The sequence below is a fragment of the Lampetra planeri genome, chromosome 78 (genome assembly GCF_965212315.1).
Source record: "Lampetra planeri chromosome 78, kcLamPlan1.2.h2, whole genome shotgun sequence".
Classification (NCBI taxonomy): Eukaryota; Metazoa; Chordata; class Hyperoartia; order Petromyzontiformes; family Petromyzontidae; genus Lampetra; species Lampetra planeri.
In genome coordinates this window covers 4,094,283-4,115,147 of record NC_136183.1, presented here as the reverse complement: position 1 = coordinate 4,115,147, position 20,865 = coordinate 4,094,283, and the positions used below count along the sequence as shown (strand labels likewise).

Genomic DNA, 20,865 nt, shown 5'->3' with positions numbered 1-20,865 from the left:
GGAGCGGCTGGTATCTGTGGAGCTGTAGGCTGGGTAAATCTGTCGGCAGGAGCGAGAGACAATGAAGCTCCCGCGCATTCACTCGTTACCAACATCATATTTCCACTCATAAGTTGCTTGCCTAATTGCCTCAGCAACTCAGTGTTTCGTATCGAATCTCATCTCAAACAATCTAAAGGTGCCCCCTAAGTGGCAGCTGCCCCTGTGTGGCACAAGGTGGCCCTGCACCGGCCTGCACGTGGACATGAGTCTGTCGGTAGGGGGCGATCATTGACGTGCCATCTCCATTGTGTAGTTTCTGGATAATGTTTGGCATTACCCCAATGTTGACCCGTGACACCAACATGCAATGACCTGTGCGTTGTGAATGACACAACGCTATGTTTTACATCTGCCGTTAAGCAGACTGCGCATATTTTTGCGAATGTTACTGGGGTTGCCAGGTGTGCCTGTCGAATTTGAACCTTGAACCTCTGCAAAAAAACAGAGAATGCGCTACCATATTATTGGTTCTTTTGGTAAAGTCACGCAGATAGAAAACGAACAATAATATATAAAATAATGAATAAATAAAAGTTGGAAAATAATAAATTGGTGAAAAGATGCCATTGGTCGACTGACTGAGATGACTGTGCCCCCCACAGTGTACACACACAGTGTACACACACAATGTACACCCACAGTATACACACACACAGTGTGAACACACACACAGTGTGAACACACACACAGTGTGAACACACACACACACACACAGTGTGTGTACACTGTGTGTGTGTGTACACTGTGTGTGTGTACACTATGTGTGTGTGTACACACTGTGGGGGGCACAGTCATCTCAGTCAGTCTGATGTGTACACACACAGTGTACACACACACAGTGTGTACACACAATGTACACACGCACAGGGTACACAAACACAATGTACACACTGTCCATGTGTGTACACACACACACAATAATGTCCACATTGTTGTTGCTGAGCTCACACACCCAAGGGGTCTCTGTTCAAGAGAGGGAGCAATGAAAATTAATCTAAATCAACTTAAACTTCAAACCCGCTCTGTGACGTCACCACTCATCATTACCTGATCGGCGTGACACGCCAGGGGGAGGTGTACCTAGCTAGTGACGTCATGTCACCAAGGTATTCACCCCACCCCGTCCAACGCGCCCATGAGCGTGACGTCACCTCTGCCTGGGTCACTTCCGTTATCTGTTCAAGTACTATCCTTATTTGGGCAAAGCCACACCCAGTGACTAGCGGCTCATTAACATAATGTATTCGTGAAAGCCGTCTCGAGTTCGTTGTGACCGGTTCGGCACCCACGCCCCATCCCTCCACGTTTGGGCCAGGCTCATTAACATAATTGATTTAAGTTACAAAGCCGCTAAATTTCGATTTAAAGCTTTCGTGACTGCAGGGACTCATCTTCTTGGTTCTTTCGGTAAAGTCACGTAGAAGGGAAGTAATAAAATAATAAAAATAAAACACAATAAAATAATTCTCACGACGTTTCGGCCACAACGCAAGCAGCCGTCTTCAGGTGAAAACCAGGTCCGTCGAGGCGACAGAGTCTGAATGAAACAGCACACGAGCTTGGAGCATATATATAAGCTGGCCGCCTAGACAAAGGAATTTTCATATCAAGTGGAATTTAGCTGCTGCAGCAGCTGCTGCTGCAATTAGCAGCAGCAGCAACTGCAGCAGCAACTGCAGCTCCCTTTGATGCTGTTAATCCTGCATAATGCACATGCATATGTAGTACTAATCACATTCCTGCATTTCCCATAAATATGCTAAATTCCACTTGATATGCAAATTCTTTTGTCTAGGCGGCCAGCTTATATATATGCTCCAAGCTCGTGTGCTGTTTCATTCAGACTCTGTCGCCTCGACGGACCTGGTTTTCACCTGAAGACGGCTGCTTGCGTTGTGGACGAAACTTCGTGAGAATTATTTTATTGTGATTTATTTTTATTCTTTTATTACTTCCCTTCTACGTGACTTTACCGAAAGAACCAAGAAGACAAAGCCGCTAATTGTGGGAGGGGAGTGTCTTGTACCACGCAAGTGACGTCATGTCACCTGCTGCTGCCGCGTGACGTCACGAGGTAACGGAAAGTTACTGCTCCGCGCGGGAACTGAAATCCGAGGTGAGAAATTCTCATCGCGGTTATGGTGGTTGTGGTGGTGGTGGTTGTGGTGGTTGTTGTTTACAGAGGTAGAGCCTCGCTCTCTCGTACGGATGTCATTTGAGTAGCAGCGAGCATGGAAGCGATGTCCAGGTTGGAACTTTAGAACGCGGGGCCTTGCCTCCTGCCCTCGCCTGATCGCATTCGCTTCAATTCTCTCGCTTAAGTTTAATTTATCTTCACCCGGCTCGCCACTTTGTAACTTTGTTTAAATATTAACACGGTTTTTATTGTTTACCAGGCCAAGCCCGCTTGAGCTGCTCTACCGCTCTTGATTTCAGAAGCGACCTGCCCACAACAACAACAAGGTGAGGCTCGTCAACAGCGTGGCGGTGTTCACTCTCTGCATGTGGAGGTGAAACCAGGGGATCCGGAGGGAAATCCACGCGACCACGGGGAGAGAGAGAGAGACACGCAGCCTCGGCTGTGTTGATTGATCCTCAATGAATTACTTGGTGGAGTGAGGAAGCATTAATACTGAGCAGGTGAAGTTGACCAGGCATGGGTCTGGACACACCTGTTAACTATGCCAGTGTCAAATTTGTGTTTGCAGTAAAGTCTATTAACTCTGTTGAACACGGAGGTTATATCAAAACGGTAGTTTATTTTTGTTTTCCTCTGGAACTCTTTATACGACTGGAAACAGTCAATGCAAACATGACTCCTTGTAAAAAGGTGTCAGTTTTGTTGCCAGATAGAAGGGTAAAAAAACAATTAATATTTTTACTGGCAAATGAGGTTCCCATAGTGTAGAACAGTCAAGAAGTTAACACAGTACACACATGCAGCTGAAGTCAGATCCGTTCATTCCAGCGTGCAAGGACATCGTGAGCCTGGCTGGCTTCACACCTCTAAGTTGCAATTGAACATTAATTTATGCATTTTTGCATAACAACTTTTGCTATTTCAGCTGAATTTAGCTTTCATAAATATTCCTTTTGTAGCTAGACAGCCGAAATTGTGTGCTCGGGAGTTTTGGGTTAACATTCATTTTGAAGATACGAAGGCAATCACGTCATCCGGAGAACGGCCAGCAGTAATCAGTATCGTGTCATCTACAAAAAGATTTACCCTGGAATGATCTAGATCAGTGCCCAAGTCATTGACATAAAGAGAGAACAAGAGGAGGCCGAAGGACGGAACCCTGTGGAATCCCTTTTGTTATCTTAACACTGACCTTCAACCATCTGAATACAGTTTGGGTGCGAGAAAAGAGGTACATTTTTAACCATTCTACTGCGTGTTTGGAGAAACCGAGGCAACTTAGTTTACTAAACAGGGTGTTGTGGTCGACTGTATCAAAGGCTTTGGACAAGTCAAGAAAAAGACTGGCGCAGTACTACATATTATCAAGGCTACTAATGCAGCAGATGTGCTGTATTTTTTCGGAACCCAGATTGTGTTAGATGTAATAGATTGTTGTCGGACAGGAAACTGCTCATTTGGTAGTTTAATAATTTTTCAAAAATTTTCGTCAACGGGGACAAAATTGAGATAGGTCGGTAGTTATTTGGATCATCTTTAGGGCTCCCTTTGTGAAGTGGACGAACATAGGAATGTTGGATGGACCAGTTGAAAATATGGGCTATAGGTTTATATATTAGGTGACCAACAGTTAGCAGAGCAAAGACGGGAATACTATCTGCTCCGTTAGAGGGGAGGACTTTTTGAGGTAGGACAGTTTCAGAACATTACTTTCGTGGATTGGCTGGAAACTAAATTCGTTTAATGTTTGGACAGGTGTATAGGAATTTGCATGAGCAGGGGTGACTCCCAGTACATTATCAAAAAGGTTACCAGCTTCAGAAAAATTAAGGTTAAAATTGTCAACAATTTTTTTGGGCTCTAAAAAATAATCCCCATTTTGGTTACGCTCAACGGGCAGATTATCTGTGTTAGATGCCTTTTCGATACTTTTGATTGTTTTCCAACCTGGTGTCAAGGACATGGGCCCGCATCCGCTGTTCCGTCACTATGTGGTCCAGAAGATGTTCTTGCTTGGACCCGGCATGCATCCATGATGTGGTGTTGATGTGCCGATGCCGGAACAGCGTGTTGGTAATTACAAGCCCATGGGCTGCACAAAAATCGAGCAGCCTCCTACCGTTGTTATTGAGCTGATCTGGTCCATGCCTTGCAATCACTCCAGTCCAGGTGCCAGCATCATGACCAACACGGGCATGGAAGTCACCCAACAAGATGACTATCTCGTGGGGCCACTTGAGCTAGCACCTGTGACAGGAGGTCATGCACACACACACACGAACTCGCACACACAACGCACTCACATATATGGACTAACACACCCACATGGACGTACCCACGCACACACAAACTTTTATAGAGTAAATAAGTTTGTAAATAGTTTTTATGTATGTGACTTTAGCACTACATTTTTAATTTAACTACTGTAAAGTTGATGGATGCGAAAATGTAATAGCACTGGCTCACTTACAGGACTTATGGCGTGGTACCTGGGTTCTTTTTTTTTTTAAACCAAATCCTTTGCAAATTTTGTACACAGACAGACACACAAACAGAAATAATGACGTTTATAAGTCAGATGTTAATGATCCATGTGAAATGCATGTATATTTAAGAGTTTATCTTTGTGGGGAGCTGTAGCGCAGTTATTTCACTGCATTATGAATTCAACAATTAGTTTCATTATCGCCAACAGCAAACATGATTGATAACACTGCGTAACAAAAAAAAATTGTCCCTGCATAGTAAGGGTTATTTTCTAATTGCTTATGCCTCAAAAGTACAGAAAATGGCTATTTTTCCCCACAAACTTTGCTTTTGTGACCAGGACAGTGATATTTTGAAATGTACCTATTTTCAATGAGAAAATGTGTGCATTTGTGTCATTCCTTAACGTAAAGTCCTGGTCACGAAAGGAAAGTGTGTGGGCATAACCAATAAAAAAAATAACACTAGCCATCCAGGGACAAAAATCGTGTTACATAGTGTAAGTGAAAGCTGAACTTGTTGTGGGCTCCTGCTATGTTGATTCATCTTGAATTAATTACATGGTGAAGTGTGAGGAAGCATTAATACTGAGCAGATGAAGGTAGCCAGGCATGGTTCTGGACACACCACCACCTTTTTACCATGTGGGTGTGTGACAGTGTCAAGTTTGTATTTGCAGTAATATATATAATGTATATAACTTTTGTTATATAAAATTTCTAGTAAGATATTAATTTTGTGAGTGTAGTCATACCCCTCCCCCCTCATTCAAGACGTAATTTAGAGAGCGAAAGCGCCGAGTACGTAAATCGCTAACATAAGAACCCGTTAATCTCTTCTCGCATCATTCATACGATGATGCGGTGAAGTAAACGTTCATATGATATTACGGTGAATGCTTCCAAAAACAAAACTGTACCCAAATATTACTGTTAACTTACTTTCAATAGAAACATGAATTGCTCATACTAATATTCTCTCTCTCAGAATCGACCGACTTATGTAGCAGACGAAACAATCATCTTGTTGAACGATTCTAAACCTTGATGCGGCAATGTTAGTTTTCTCTGTTCAAGGTTTTCTCAGTGTTATTAAATGTTTTTACATTTAGTTTACTATTACACAGAATTCTATGGCGTAATTAACTATTTTTGTGCTTAATAATCTTAAAAAAACTATATTTAAATACAGTTCATAGGAGTCTGGAACGGATTAATCGTATTTACATACAATCCAATGGGGAAATTAGGTTCGAGTCACGACCAAATCGGGTTGCGACCAAAGTTATGGAACGAATTATGGTCGTGACCAGAGGTTCTACTTTACACCACACTCCCGGTCAAAGTGCTCCATCTAATGGGGAAATGGGGGCATTACAGGAGGAAGGTAAAATTTAATTTAATAATAATATTTGGACAAGTTCGGCGGGCCGGATTTAAAAGCCCAATGGGCCGTATACGGCCCGGGGGCCGTACTTTGCCCATGTCTGAGCTAGAGTCTGTCGCCAGGGAAAGAGAGACCTGGACCACCCTACTCAGCATGCTGCCACCACGACCCTCACCAGGACAAGCGTTTTCAGAAACTAACGAACACAGCTGTGATTCTTCTAGTTTTACACGGGCCCGCTCACCATCATGAAGGTCCTTAATGATCGTGAGCGGAGGGTCAGGGACTCAGAAATCACGAAGAACAACCCAGAGCCCAGGCCTACTAATGGTATCATAGGCCTTGATCAGGTCAATAAAGCAGAGATGTAGGTCTAGTTGGAATTCCCTACACCTCTGCTGTAGCAGACTGACAGAAAATATGGCATCTGTGCAGGACCGCCCTTTCCTGAAACCGCAATGGGGCTCTGCAAGCCTCTTCTCGGCGTGCCTAGCAAGGCGATGTTGAATAATCCTTGCCAGGACCTTCCCTGGCACACTAAAGAGTGAGATGCCCCTGTAGTTGTTACAGTCTGTGCGGTCCCCCTTCTTAAAGAGGGGGACCACTAGGGTATCCTTCCAGTCCTGCGGAACCCATTCAGTGGTCCAGACTGTTGTTATGATGTCATGTACAGTGAGGGAAAAAAGTATTTGATCCCCTGTTGATTTTGTATGTTTGCCCACTGACAAAGAAATGATCAGTCTATAGTTTTAATGGTAGGTTTATTTGAACAGTGAGAGACAGAATAACAACAAAATCCAGAAAACGCATGTCAAAAATTGAATAAATTGATTTTGCATTTTAATGAGGGAAATAAGTATTTGACCCCCTCTCAATCAGAAAGATTTCTGGCTCCTAGGTGTTTTTATACAGGTGAAGTATTGGAAATGACGGCAGGAAACTCCTTGACGGGTAACACACTTCTTTTATTAAATCTTCGCTTATCTCGATACAACGTGTAGTCTCTATTCTTCCGAGTACGGTCACCAGACACCGGTACAACTCGTAACCTCTATTCTTCTTATAACACACTGTACTGGACTCGTGTAGACTCCAGGCCTCTGGCTACACACGCCTCACTCGTCTCGTGTAGACTCGCCTCGTGTAGACCCTATGCCTCTGGCTACACCCACATCACTCGTCTCGTGTAGACTCTTCTCGTGTAGACCCTATGCCTCTGGCTACACACACATCACTCGTCTCGTGTAGACTCTTCTCGTGTAGACCCTATGCCTCTGGCTACACACACATCACTCGTCTCGTGTAGACTCTTCTCGTGTAGACCCTATGCCTCTGGCTACACACACATCACTCGTCTCGTGTAGACTCTTCTCGTGTAGACTCGTCTCGTGTAGACCCTACGCCTCTGGCTACACCCACATCACTCGTCTCGTGTAGACTCTAGGCCCCGGCTACACACTCTGCATGCTGACACTGCATGCTCACTCTACACTCCGCCTCTGGGTTACACAGAGTCCCGGTCCTCACAGGACAGCGGGACTAGGTACCGCAGGGCCCTGTCTCTTCCTCCCGTCTTCAGTCTTCGCTGGTTACACTCTCCCCGTGCGCCTGTGCGCATCACCTTATATAGTCCCTCCTCCCGGGAGACGGAGCGGATGCGGACCTCGATGCGAGCATCGCTTGTTAGTGAACCAATCACAACGCGCTATCTCTACGATTTTCTTTTCCCCAACGCGTGTTTCCACTCACCAACCAATCACGCCGCGCTGCCACCCGATCACTCCCACACCAGCACGTCACCGGCACCCAGCCAATCAGCACCACACAACCCACGATCCCGCGCTGACCCCTGATCCCTCACCGTCAGCGCGCGTCACCACACACACATCCAATCACAACGCGCTGGCACCTGATCGCTACCCCAGCGCGTATCACCACTACATCACCCCCCCCCACATAGCTCGCAGCCGTCCCGGCTGCTAACCAACAACCTCCCACATCGTTAACACAACAAAACCCCCCTCCCCAGTGTGCCCCGTAACACAACAACAACAACACAACAGCAACCTATGTACAATTTGACAATTAACACAAGAAAAGTTAACAATACCACACACAACACCTTATATATAAAAAAAACTATATACAGCCCGACGAACAACATAATAAAAGCGATTTCTAGAAAATGAACGCGCCCCGCGTCTCTGCAACTAACGAAGTGACGAGGCGCTCCCACTGCTTCGACTCCTCACGTGGCAGGTCAAACAAAGTAGCGCGACCTGGCGCGAGTCCGTCTGGCCGGTCCGTCATACGGGACGGGACACTGACGACCGTCCGGCGGCTCCGGCTGCTCTAGACGGCGTGGAACGGGCCTGAAAGGGCCGGCCCCGCCGCGAAGATCCGGCCGCCGGTGGTCGGCAGCTGTCAGTTCCGAGACACCTGGGAGCAGATCAGGCGGAGACATGTGAGGATCAGGCAGAGACATTTCCCCCTTAGGGTCGTCGGTCACGTCACATGCTCGGCCCTCACGACACAATGGGAGGCCATATGGAGGCGAGAACGGTTTCAGTCGGGAGGGGTGGACGTACCACCGTCGTTTTCCCCATTTTATCTGAACGCACTGGGGCCGTGCAACGCGCACGATCTCCACGGGCCCCCGCCATGGCCTCAACAATTTAGGCGACGTAGCCAAGGGCGCCTGAGGGCAATGCAGCCAGGCCCTGTCACCAGGTTTCCATTCGTGCACGGACACCTTCCGTGCCCGCAGTCGTTCATTAGCAATTTGGCGAGCCCGCGAATTAAGCCGTGCGGCCTCCCTTGCTTCTGTTAGCTTGTGAATATTGAATTTAATGTGTTCCGCCAATTCAGAATTGGTTCGTGGAGCGGACAGGCCAAGCTGCGTTTCCATGGGCGGGTCGGCTTCCCGACCGTACATCAAATAGAATGGGGAAAACCCCGTCGCTGCATGGGGGGCCATTCTGTACGCGGCAAGGACCCCCGGGACCTGCAGGTCCCAATCTACATGTGCCTCACACACCTGCTGGCACAGCATAGAAGTCAAAGTCTTGTGAAGTCTTTCCACCATCCCGTCTGTCTGCGGGTGGTACGGGGAGGTACGCACCTTTTTAGTACCCAATAGATCGCACACCTCTTGCAGCAATTTACTCGAAAATTTTTTACCTTGGTCGGTCAGCAAGCGTTCGGGAGCCCCCTTGTCCAGGACATAGCCCTGGACAAAGGCGTCCGTCACAGCCGCTGCCGACTGGTTGGCGAGAGGCCACGCCATAGGCCACCGGGTGAAATATTCGACCCCCACCAACAGGTATTTATTCCCTCTAGGCGTGACTGGAAAAGGCCCCAAAATATCGAGTGCAACGAGCTCGTTAGTGCGCGAGACCTGAATAGATTGCAGCGGTGGATTAGCTGGCACGGGCGGTGGTTTCCGTCTGGCGCACTCAACGCACCCCTTCAGAATATTTACCACGTCACTCCCCATTCCCGGCCAATAATAGTCACGCTGAAGCAGGGCAAGCGTTTTGTTTACTCCCAAATGCAAGAGGCGTTCGTGTGCGGCCAAAACAACTTTCCCCCTTACAGCAGAAGGCACGACCAGCGCATGCCGCCGGGACAAACTGTCCCATCTCATCAACATGCCCTGTTTAAGTACATAGGAGCCAGTTCGCTCCTGGTCCTCTTTAGGACCACCAACCCTGCGGCGCAATGCTAGCAGGGAGCTGTCCGCCATTTGAAGGCGGCCCCACTCCCCCAGCGACAGTGAGAGCAGCGAGTCCCGATCCTGAGAGGTAGCGGGGACATCCCCGATTGGCGCGCCCGCAGTCGCAGCCAATGTCCCCTTATCTTCCACAACCGGCGGTTTACAGCGCGCCGATCCCGATAGACACGCACATTTCTGACACGGCAACAATCGGCATTTGTGTGTCGCAACCCCTTACGGTATGTGGTCGTGAACTGATAGTCTTGGAGGACTTCCAACCACCGTGACAATTGGCCCGAGGGTTGGGCGACCCTCAATGAATACTGTAGCGCCGCGTGGTCCGTCCGGACCGTAAAGTGACGCCCATAGAGATACGGTCTGAACTGTTGTACAAAAAAAACAATGGCGAGCAGTTCACGACGGGTGACGCAGTAGCGCTGCTCCGCCGGAGACAACACCCTGCTACCATAAGCGACCACCCTTTCAACTCCTCCAACGACCTGGGACAGTACCCCCCCAATGCCCGTGTTGCTAGCATCCGTGTCTAGCAAGAAGGGACTCGCAAAATCCGGATAACGCAAGGGTGGGGCACCCACCAAAGCGTCCCGGAGGGCGCAGAACGCGGCCTCCTCTTCCGGTCCCCATTTGAACTTCACACCCTTCGCCGTAAGAGCGTGCAAGGGTTTTGCAATAGTGGCGAAGTGCTCAACGAATCGGCGATAATACGAAGCAAACCCAATGAAACTGCGCACGTCTGCAACCGACTTGAGTGTTGGCCATGAACCGACACAGTCCGTCTTTGCGGGATCAGTAGAGATCCCCGAAGAGTCGACAATGTGACCCAAGTATCTAACGGACTTACGAAAAAGGTGGCATTTGGCCGGTTTAAATTTCAATTTAGCCGATCGCATTCGCAAGAACACCCCTCTCAATCGCTGGAGGTGTTCCTCAAATGTTTTACTGAAAACAATGACATCGTCAAGGTAAATCAAGCACGTCTCCCATTGCAAGCCCGACAAAACCAACTCCATAAGGCGCTGAAACGTCGCTGGAGAGGAGTGAAGTCCCATGGGTAACCGGTTAAACTGGAATAGGCCCCCTGGAGTCCGGAATGCTGTCTTAGGTTTAGACTCTTCGTCGAGTGGCAACTGCCAGAATCCCGATAACAAATCAAGAGTCGAAAAATATCGCGCACCAGACAATGCATCGAGGGACTCGTCCATCCTGGGGAGCGGATACGCGTCAGCCACAGAGATCTTATTCAGGCGACGGAAATCTACGCAAAATCGCAAGGACCCGTCATGCTTCTTAACCAGCACAATAGGTGCTCCCCACGGACTGGAGGAAGGCGAAATAATGTCGGCTTCAAGCATATCGTTCACGGCCGACTGAACATGTTCCTTTTCAGCAGGACTCAGCCGGAAGGGATTTAACCTGACCGGCGCCGCATCGCCCGTGTCAATGTGGTGGCGTATTAAATCCGTACATCCAATATCATATTTATGTTTACTGAACACATCAGAAAATTCCATTAGTAACTCGCGCAGCGCACCCAACTGCACCCCTGACAAATCGTCCGAGCCCGCGCACAGCGAATGGACCCATTCAAGGTCCTCCCTCGGTTCAATGTTCTGCGCGGGGCTCGGATCGACGTGCGCAACCAGCCGCTCCTCCGCAGGAACCCGCGCCGCGTGAGCCAGCACGGTACCCTGCTGGATGACGGCTGGCCGCGATCCAGCGTTTAAAACCATGACAAACGGATCCTTGTCCGCCCGAACCAAAGTGTGAGCCACCGACAAATCGACCCCTCCGATAGCCTTGTTAGAAGGACCCAAAAGCATGCCTTGTTCCGAAGTCCCCTCCCCCCACGGTTTTCGCAACCAGAGGGGAACTAACATTTGTGAACCCGGGGGCACGTGCACGGTCTGCGTCGCCAACGCTTGTATCGTGGCGCACGCCGTCCGAATCTCCGTAGGGCTCGTCAAAAATGAAATGCGGCGACCCGAAGGTAGTTCAATGCAACGTTGATCGATTAGAATTTTAATGGGCATCTTAGCCAAAAAATCAGTGCCCAATAGACAAGGAACCGCCAAAGAAGACAAAACGAAAACGGGTCCCGACAATTTGATATCTCCAATGCAAATGGACGCCCTAATCTGACCGATAATGCCCAACGATCCCCCATTTGCGGCGAAAAACGGCACATCCACTGGGAGCAGCGGATGGCACTGGACGGGGAGAATGTTATAAATGAGGTCAGATATAATAGTCGCCGATGCTCCCGTGTCCACCAATACCCTGACCTCTACCCCATCAATAGAACCCGCAACGACGGATGAACCCGCTGAAGCAGCCACAATTCTATGCCCCAACTCCGACCACTCAATGTCTCTCCGGTCCCGGCCGAAACCCCCTCGCCGAACCGAATCCCCGAACCCTAACCGGCCCTCTTCCGTCGCACCGCGACGGCCCATGCGTGTCGAGTGTGTGGGCCGAGCATGTGAGGTGCCGCGACTTGCCGGGGTTTGTAGGGATGCCTTGGGGCCCTGGTCGTCGTCCAGCCGAGATCCCATGGCGCGCTGACGGGGAGCGCGGCAACCCGACGCCACGTGGCCCCGGAGGCCGCAGTTGTAGCACGTGATGAGGGTCGTCGGTGATCTCGGTTGCTCCAGCTTGCGGGCCGATCGCAGGGGCGACCGACCCCCCGATCTCCAGTCCCCCGGTCGTCCCGCGGTGAACGCCTCCTCTCGCGGACCGACGACTTGGGGTTCGGTGATCACCGGACCCGGAGCTGAGGCCACAGCAGCGTTGCGGACGACCCCCTGTTTGCGTTGAAGGGCCTCGTGCGCTTGTATACTCGTAGCGACCCGTAAGGAAGAAATGTCGATCTCGTCGGCCGTGTTGATGGGGACCCCCAGGTCCTGCGCCAACTTAAGCAGCTGCTCCAAAACCATCGCATCTTGGCCCTCCTCGTCCATCCGAGGGAATGCTGCATCGGCGAGAGCCAGCAACGCGTGCGATAGGCGAGCGCGGTCTCCGTGTCCGCCTTCCGCCTCGCATTAAAATGATGGCGGCACGCCGAGGGAGGTCCGTAGACCCTGGCCATGAGACCCAGCGCTGCCTTAAGCGTGGATCGGTCCGATCTCCGAGCCGACATGAAGGCCGCGAGCGCGTTGTCGTCCAACATGGCAGGCGGTGCCCGCAGCGCCGTAGCATCGGACCAGGCCGACATCTCCTGATGCGCCAAAAACCTGCGCTGAAACTGGCCCCAGTCCCCGCCTTCCGCCTTGAAGGCTGACAATGCGGGGAGGCGCTGTTGAAAAATGAAGTCGTCCTCCGCGTCGTGGTTCCTTCCCGCCGCCCCGTCGGTGTGTAAGATGGCGGCCCCAATGGCGGACGACTGATGGCGGTCCGCAGCGCGCGTCGATGACGTAAGATGGCGCGCTTGGAGAGCCGCCGCCACGTGGCGGTCGCCGTTCCCGCCAAAAGTCGATGCCGATGAAATGGCGGGAATCGCCAAGTCATTTTGGCGGGAATCTGCGGGGCGACCCTGTAGAATGTCCGCTGCCGTCTCCGCTCCCGCCGACGAGCTGATCTCCGCCAGGATGGACGCGGCGGCGAGCAGCAGCTCCGCCAGGCGAGAGTGCGCCTCCCGGAGCACGGCCTCGGTCCCCCGCCGCTCCTCCGGCGCCGCCGGCGGATCCTGCAGCGTGGGCCATTCTTCGTCCTCACCCCCCGACGGCAGCTGGCCCGGGTCGTCAAGGTTGTCCTCGCGGTCACTCCCGTGGGTCCGAATGGTCTTCCTCGTATCCATGCTTGGAAGACAGTTTCACTTCTGACGCCAGTTGAAGTATTGGAAATGACGGCAGGAAACTCCTTGACGGGTAACACACTTTTATTAAATCTTCGCTTATCTCGATACAACGTGTGGTCTCTATTCTTCCGAGTCGGTCACCAGACACCAGTACAAATCGTAACCTCTATTCTTCTTATAACACACTGTGCTGGACTCGTGTAAGCTCCAGGCCTCTGGCTACACACACCTCGCTCGTCTCTTGTAGACTCGCCTCGTGTAGACCCTATGCCTCTGGCTACACACACATCACTCGTCTCGTGTAGACTCTTCTCGTGTAGACTCTTCTCGTGTAGACTCTATACCTCTGGCTACACACACATCACTCGTCTCGTGTAGACTCTTCTCATGTAGACTCGTCTCGTGTAGACTCTTCCCGTGTAGACCCTATACCTCTGGCTACACACACATCACTCGTCTCGTGTAGACCCTACGCCTCTGGCTACACCCGCATCACTCGTCTCGTGTAGACTCTAGGCCCCGGCTACACACTCTGCATGCTGACACTGCATGCTCACTCTACACTCCGCCTCTGGGTTACACAGAGTCCCGGTCCTCACAGGACAGCGGGGCTAGGTACCGCAGGGCCCTATCTTCTCTTCCGCCCGTCTTCAGTCTTCGCTGGTTACACTCTCCCCGTGCGCCTGTGCGCATCCCCTTATATAGTCCATCCTCCCGGGAGACGGAGCGGATGCGGACCTCGATGCGAGCATCGCTTGTTAGTGAACCAATCACAACGCGCTACCTCTACGATCCTCTTTCCCCAACGCGTGTTTCCACTCACCAACCAATCACGCCGCGCTGCCACCCGCTCACTCCGACACCAGCACGTCACCGGCACCCAGCCAATCAGTACCACACAACTCACGATCCCGCGCCCAACCCTGATCCCTCACCGTCAGCGCGCGTCACCACACACACACCCAATCACAACGCGCTGGCACCTGATCGCTACCCCAGCGCGTATCACCACTACATATGCATTCCTCTGTGCCTCAATACTCGCATAGATGGTGTGGACATGCTTTTCTATTTGCAGCTGACGCTCTGCAGAATTGGCCTGATGGAGCAAAGGCACTCAGCGCAGTTCAGTACAAGAAGGAAACAATGCGACCAGCATGCAAACAGCACGGATCGTACTGGAAACTTGACACAGCACCAGAGAACACACACAGGAGAGAAACCCTTAGAGTGCTGTGTGTGTGGGAAGGCATTTTCAGATTCATCTACTCTTAAACAACACCACAGAACACACACAGGAGATAAACCTTTTAAGTGCACTCTGTGTGGGAAGGCGTTTGCAAAGTCATCAAATCTTAAGACCCACCAGAGAACACACACAGGAAAGAAACCTTTCAAGTGCACTGTGTGTGAGAAGGCGTTTGCACAGTCATCACATCTTCAAAGACACCAGAGAACACACACAGGAGAGAAACCCTTCAAGTGCACTGTGTGTGAGAAGACATTTTCATGGTCGTCATATCTTCAGACCCACCAAAGAACACACACAGGAGAGAAACCTTTTAAGTGCAGTGTGTGTGGGAAGGCGTTTGCAAAGTCATCAACTCTTCAGACCCACCAGAGAACACACACAGGAGATAACCCCTTCAAGTGCAGTGTGTGTGGGAAGGCATTTTTTGATTCATCTACTCTTAAACAACACCAGAGAACACACACAGGAGAGAAACTTTTTAAGTGCAGTGTGTGTGGGAAGGTGTTTGCAAAGTCATCAATTCTTAAATCACACCAGAGAACACACACAGGAGAGAAACCTTTCAAGTGCACTGTGTGTGAAAAGGCGTTTGCACGGTCATCCATTCTTAAATCACACCAGAGAACACACACAGGAGATAAACCTTTTAAGTGCACTCTGTGTGGGAAGGCATTTGCAAAGTCATCAAATCTTAAGACCCACCAGAGAACACACACAGGAGAGAAACCTTTTAAGTGCAGTGTGTGTAAAAAGGTGTTTGCACAGTCATCCATTCTTAAATCACACCAGAGAACACACACAGGAGAGAAACCTTTTAAGTGCACTCTGTGTGGGAAGGCGTTTGCAATATCATCAAATCGTAAGATCCACCAGAAAACACACACAGGAGAGAAACCTTTTAAGTGCACTCTGTGTGGGAAGGCGTTTGCAAAGTCATCAAATCTTCAAACCCACCAGAGAACACACACAGGAGATAAGCCCTTCAAGTGCAATGTGTGTGGGAAGGCATTTTTTGATTCATCTACTTTTAAACAACACCAGAGAACACACACAGGAAAGAAACCTTTCAAGTGCACTGTGTGTGAGAAGGCGTTTGCACGGTCACCAGATCTTCAAAGACACCAGAGAACACACACAGGAAAGAAACCTTTCAAGTGCACTGTGTGTGAGAAGGCGTTTGCACAGTCATCACATCTTCAAAGACACCAGAGAACACACACAGAGAAACCCTTCAAGTGCACTGTGTGTGAGAAGGCATTTTCATGGTCGTCATATCTTCAGACCCACCAAAGAACACACACAGGAGAGAAACATTTTAAGTGCAGTGTGTGTGGGAAGGCGTTTGCACTGTCATGCATTCTTAAATCACACCAGAGAACACACACAGGAGATAAACCTTTCAAGTGCACTGTGTGTGAGAAGGCGTTTGCATGGTCGTTCATTCTTAAATCACACCAGAGAACACACACAGGAGAGAAACCCTTCAAATGCACTGTGTGTGAGAAGGCATTTTCATTGTCATCATATCTTCAGACCCACCAGAGAACACACACAGGAGATAAACCCTTCAAGTGCAGTGTGTGTGGGAAGACATTTTTAGATTCATCTGCTCTTAAACAACACCAGAGAACACACACAGGAGAGAAACCTTTTAAGTGCATTCTGTGTGGGAAGGCGTATGCAAAGTCATCAAATCTTCAGTCCCGCCAGAGAATACATACAGGAGATAAACCCTTCAAGTGCAGTGTGTGTGAGAAGGCATTTTCAGATTCATCTACTCTTAGAAGACATCAGACAACACACACAGGAGAGAAACTCTTCAAGTGCAGTGTTTGTGGGAAAGCGTTTGCACATTCATCAAATCTTAAAAAACACCAGAGAACACACACGCATCAGAAAATCCACAAGAAGTGTAATCTGAAATCAGCTTGTGAAAGTCAAAGTGCTGCAATGACCCCATTGTTCATGAAACAAGAACCAGAAGACAATCCCAGCCTGGACACTTTGAAAGGTATCAAGGTGAAATATGAAGAGGCGAAAGTGAAATGTGAAGTAACATTGAAGAGCGTAGAAGTGAAGGTTAAATTTGAAGATTCAACTCCAAAATCGGACCTTCACATAGATGGAGGCAGTGTGAAGCAGGAACTAAATTCTGACTGAGGCAGAGCGAGGCAACTCCCAGGAGTTTGTGGATGTGGAGGTGTGGGTGGACTTCTTAGACAATACAAAGTCAAATGGAGACCAGGTAGATGTGCAAGCTTGAGACAATTAAGCTCCAATGGATGCACCTTTGTCACAGGCCTTTCTAATGAATATAATGTGAAGTTGAACACTCAATTTCTAGGTTCAAACTGCAGTGTAAGCGTGGCCAGTATTTGTGAACCTGTGGGTTGGGGCGATCTCTAACCAGGAGTGACTCAAGTGTTTTGTATCATATCTCATCTTAGACACTCGATGGGTGCCCATAATGGGCATCTGCCCCTGTGTGCCACAAGGTGACCGTTCACTGGCTTGCATGTGGATAGGAGTTTGTAAGTCGGGGGCGATGATTGATATGCCAGTCGGATTTGAACCTTGAACCTCTGCAACAAATAGAGAATGTACTACTACTTGGCTTCCCTCTACGAGAGTGCTGCACGTATAGGCCTCATCGAGTCAGAGATCAACTTGTAAATACATTGCAACGTGACGCAGTACATTTCGGTATAGTAATAAAATGTTGCCAATGTGCCCTTTGATTATTTTGAATCATTATTGAAAGAATACCTGTCTGATTTTGTACGTACATACAACATTTTGTGTATTAATGTCAAACATGGAATATGTGCTGTCAGGACAAAGTATCTGTTTTGGTGGTAACCTGTACAAAAACTCACGTGAGAGCTGTTATTTTTGTGATACGAGTCAAAGGGTATTTTTGTGAATCGGGACGCATCTGACTGGGGCAACTCATTGTCTTTGAAATCGGGAGCATAGTCGGATCATTCATCAGTTAAGGTATGCCACTTATAAGTTACGTATAGGAGATACATTCTCCACAAGAACACTAATTATCATTTTGTATTACGTATACATTTTGTCGAACTGAGACTTGAAATGGACCTTGCCGATGAACATCAGTTGAAGCAAGCCGGACTGTTGAGACATTGTACACCAAAACCAGTCCACAGGTGGCTTGTACTGAACACATGTGTAGTGCCATAAGAGAGGAGGGGCTGCTGGGGGCTCTAGGATCCTAGGCAGATAAGCCCTCGGTGCCAGGCGCTAGGATCCCAGGCACCCCAAACAGTTAAGCCCCTTGACGCCACCAACGGGGGGAGGGGCTGTGCGTGCTCTGTGGGATATCTGGGGGCGCACACAACCCCACCCCTCGTTGGGGACGAGGCATAAAAGGGCAGCTCCCTGGCCGATCGGGGGCAGTTGCAGCTCAAGACCCAAGATCAGCCAGCTTAGGACTCTGGACCCCCTCGTCCCGCTTGTCCGTGTAAGGGCCGGAACGCTGTGAGGGCCAGTGGTGGGACTCTGGGACTCCCGGCTCTACGTCCTTGTAAGGGCGAGTTCCGAGGAAGCCAGAGTCCAGACCCGCACCTTGGCTGGGTCGGGTCAATTAGCCTCCCCTAGGGTAATTGCAGCCGGAGGAGCCCAGAGCGTAGCCAGAGTAGTGTATCTAGGCTGTGTACCTAGGCTGTAACAGAGTGTCAGGACTGTTGGAGTGTTGTATTGTAATAAAGAAGATACCTCTACAAGTGTCTCCGGAACCCATTACACATGCATTCCTAAAAGGCCGTGGTATTTACAGTTTGTGTAAAACATTCCTTTGTTTCGTGTAGAGAACGTTGAATGAAAGATGTCTGCCGATCTGTTTTTTCGCAAGGAGGTACTTTAACGAGCACATTTGAAGGCATCGTGGAATTTTTGTTACAGATTTGTATTCTAGCCTAGGTTTTATTGAATTTTAACTTCTATTTAAATAAAACTTTAGATATATCTGTCTGCATTGATATCCCACCGTGTTTACCACATGTTTACCTAAATATGTAGACGCTCCCTCTGAAGACGTCACCTCAAATTAACGAGTGGGTTACGTCAGGGCCTCCCCCTCTCTCTGGCTTGTGATGTCACCAAGAGCAGAACTCGCCTCCACGGAATCTAACGACTGCACTGTCTTGGAATGCATTTACACAGTAATCAAATCTTCACAACTGGCAGGGAACACACATTAAAAACCACTTAATGTACAATTGGAAAACCTTTTGAATTGTCTTGAAACTAAAACACGTGTAAGGAGGTCTACAAGGAGCAGAGTCTGAGATTGACGTGTGAAATTTGAAGTTCCATAAGCCCATCGTTTGTGATGCAAGGACCCAATAAAGATGGCAGCTGGGAAACGTCACCATTCGTGAAGGTGACCTGTGAAGGCTCTAGGGTTTGACTTCCAGGTCACTAATGGAGCCCGAGACAAATCACATCCATTTGTGGATGTGGAGTTTTGGGAGGACTTTTCGGACAAGGTCGAGTAGAAGCAGACAGCATGTGTGACCATAAGTGTTGGGTAGACCTTTAACCAAAAGCATGAGACACGGTTTCCCAATGTTTATTTCAATTGTTTAATTTTTAGTTGGTTTGGAATACAGTACGTATTTCAATTGTGATGTAAATTTTAGTTGACGTTTACCTAACGCCATTACTTGGGTAAGGCTTAAGTATTGAATATCGCGTTTTTAGCTGTCGCGCGGCATTTTCCAAGAACGTAACCTACGATATTCAAGGGGCGGCTGTATTTTTTGTCGATCGAGTACAGCAGGCCTATGGTACCCTAAATAGGCTTGGTGCTTTGGGTTCCTTGATTTCGATGTCTCTGCCTCTGCTCACATTCGTTGAGGATTTTTATGATTTTGGGCAGGCCCATCTAAAGCTGCGTGACCAGGAGTTGGAACCATTTCCTGTTCAACTCGGCTTGTGACAGAAATTCACTCTGGCCCAATGCATTACATTTGTAATGTGAGGTTACACCTGGATAATAATGATGGGCTCTGCCGGCCTCAGCCCGCAACCAATGGGGAGTCGAGTTAGGGGCGTGGCCCTGGAGCCGTACATTAGCTTCGAGAAAGTTCCAGGGGTGTGGCTGAGGATTGGTTGCGGGGCATCACGTGGGCCAGGGATTAAAAGGAGCGGAGAAGCCACGTGGCTGGTGCCGTGGTCTGGAGCCTGCCATGTGGCAGGCCGCGGGAATCTCTCACGCTGTCAGCCAACAGCGTGAAGGAGCAAAGGAACTGGAGGAACGAATGTGGTGGAAGCTGTGAACGAAACTGAATAAAGAATTCTCAATTCACGACGTCGTCTCAACGGGGGTTATTACACATTACATAGCATCTTCAATAATTATGTAGTTTGAGGAGCTCACAATGGCCGTATAAATAAATTGCATTCGTCGCGGTTAAAAATAATACGCTTATCGATGACTGGTTATAGTTAAGGGATTATACTGGTAGGAACGAAGTGAACCAGCCTACAATAGATTATATCGTCCGTCCGTCTGATGTCCGATTACGTGTAGCAACATCGCCCCCTACTGCAAACACTTGGTAGGACCCTACAAAAACCTTTAGACTCAGTGAGGCTTCCCTGGCTAAACAAGTGTAACATTCCCTTATAATTCCCTGAGATAGCTTTTAATAAAACATTTCAATTTAAAATTAACTCACAGCGGCCTAAAGCCTACAGCTAGGCCTAAAGCCTAGAACTAGGCCTCAAACTCTCCCTTCGTATCGTACCCCCGCCATTTCATTTTATTATAGCCATTCATTTGTTCGTTCCTACCAGCCCACCCCGCAGGGACCTGTTTCCCTGCTGGTCAGCCCTGTTGCATCTGCTGATGATCTGGTAATGGCTACTCAATGAGATGGCTGGCTGAGGTGCCATCTCTTGTTTTGCCGGACACACAGTTACAATAACAACAACCGCCATTCGCCACTAAGTGGCGGTCACGTCACCATGGCGCTTGTGCCAGGCTATGTGCACGGGGTAGA

General features: G+C 49.1%; 1 protein-coding gene across 1 annotated transcript; it reads left to right on the top strand.

The window, feature by feature from the left end:
- The first annotated feature begins 14,666 nt into the window (after positions 1-14,666).
- Positions 14,667-17,566, top strand: LOC144738129 (uncharacterized). Its single transcript, XM_078621055.1, has one exon. The coding sequence runs from the start codon at positions 14,687-14,689 to the stop codon at positions 16,994-16,996; it is 2,310 nt and encodes a 769-aa protein (XP_078477181.1). The 5' UTR covers positions 14,667-14,686; the 3' UTR covers positions 16,997-17,566.
- The last annotated feature ends 3,299 nt before the right edge of the window (positions 17,567-20,865 follow it).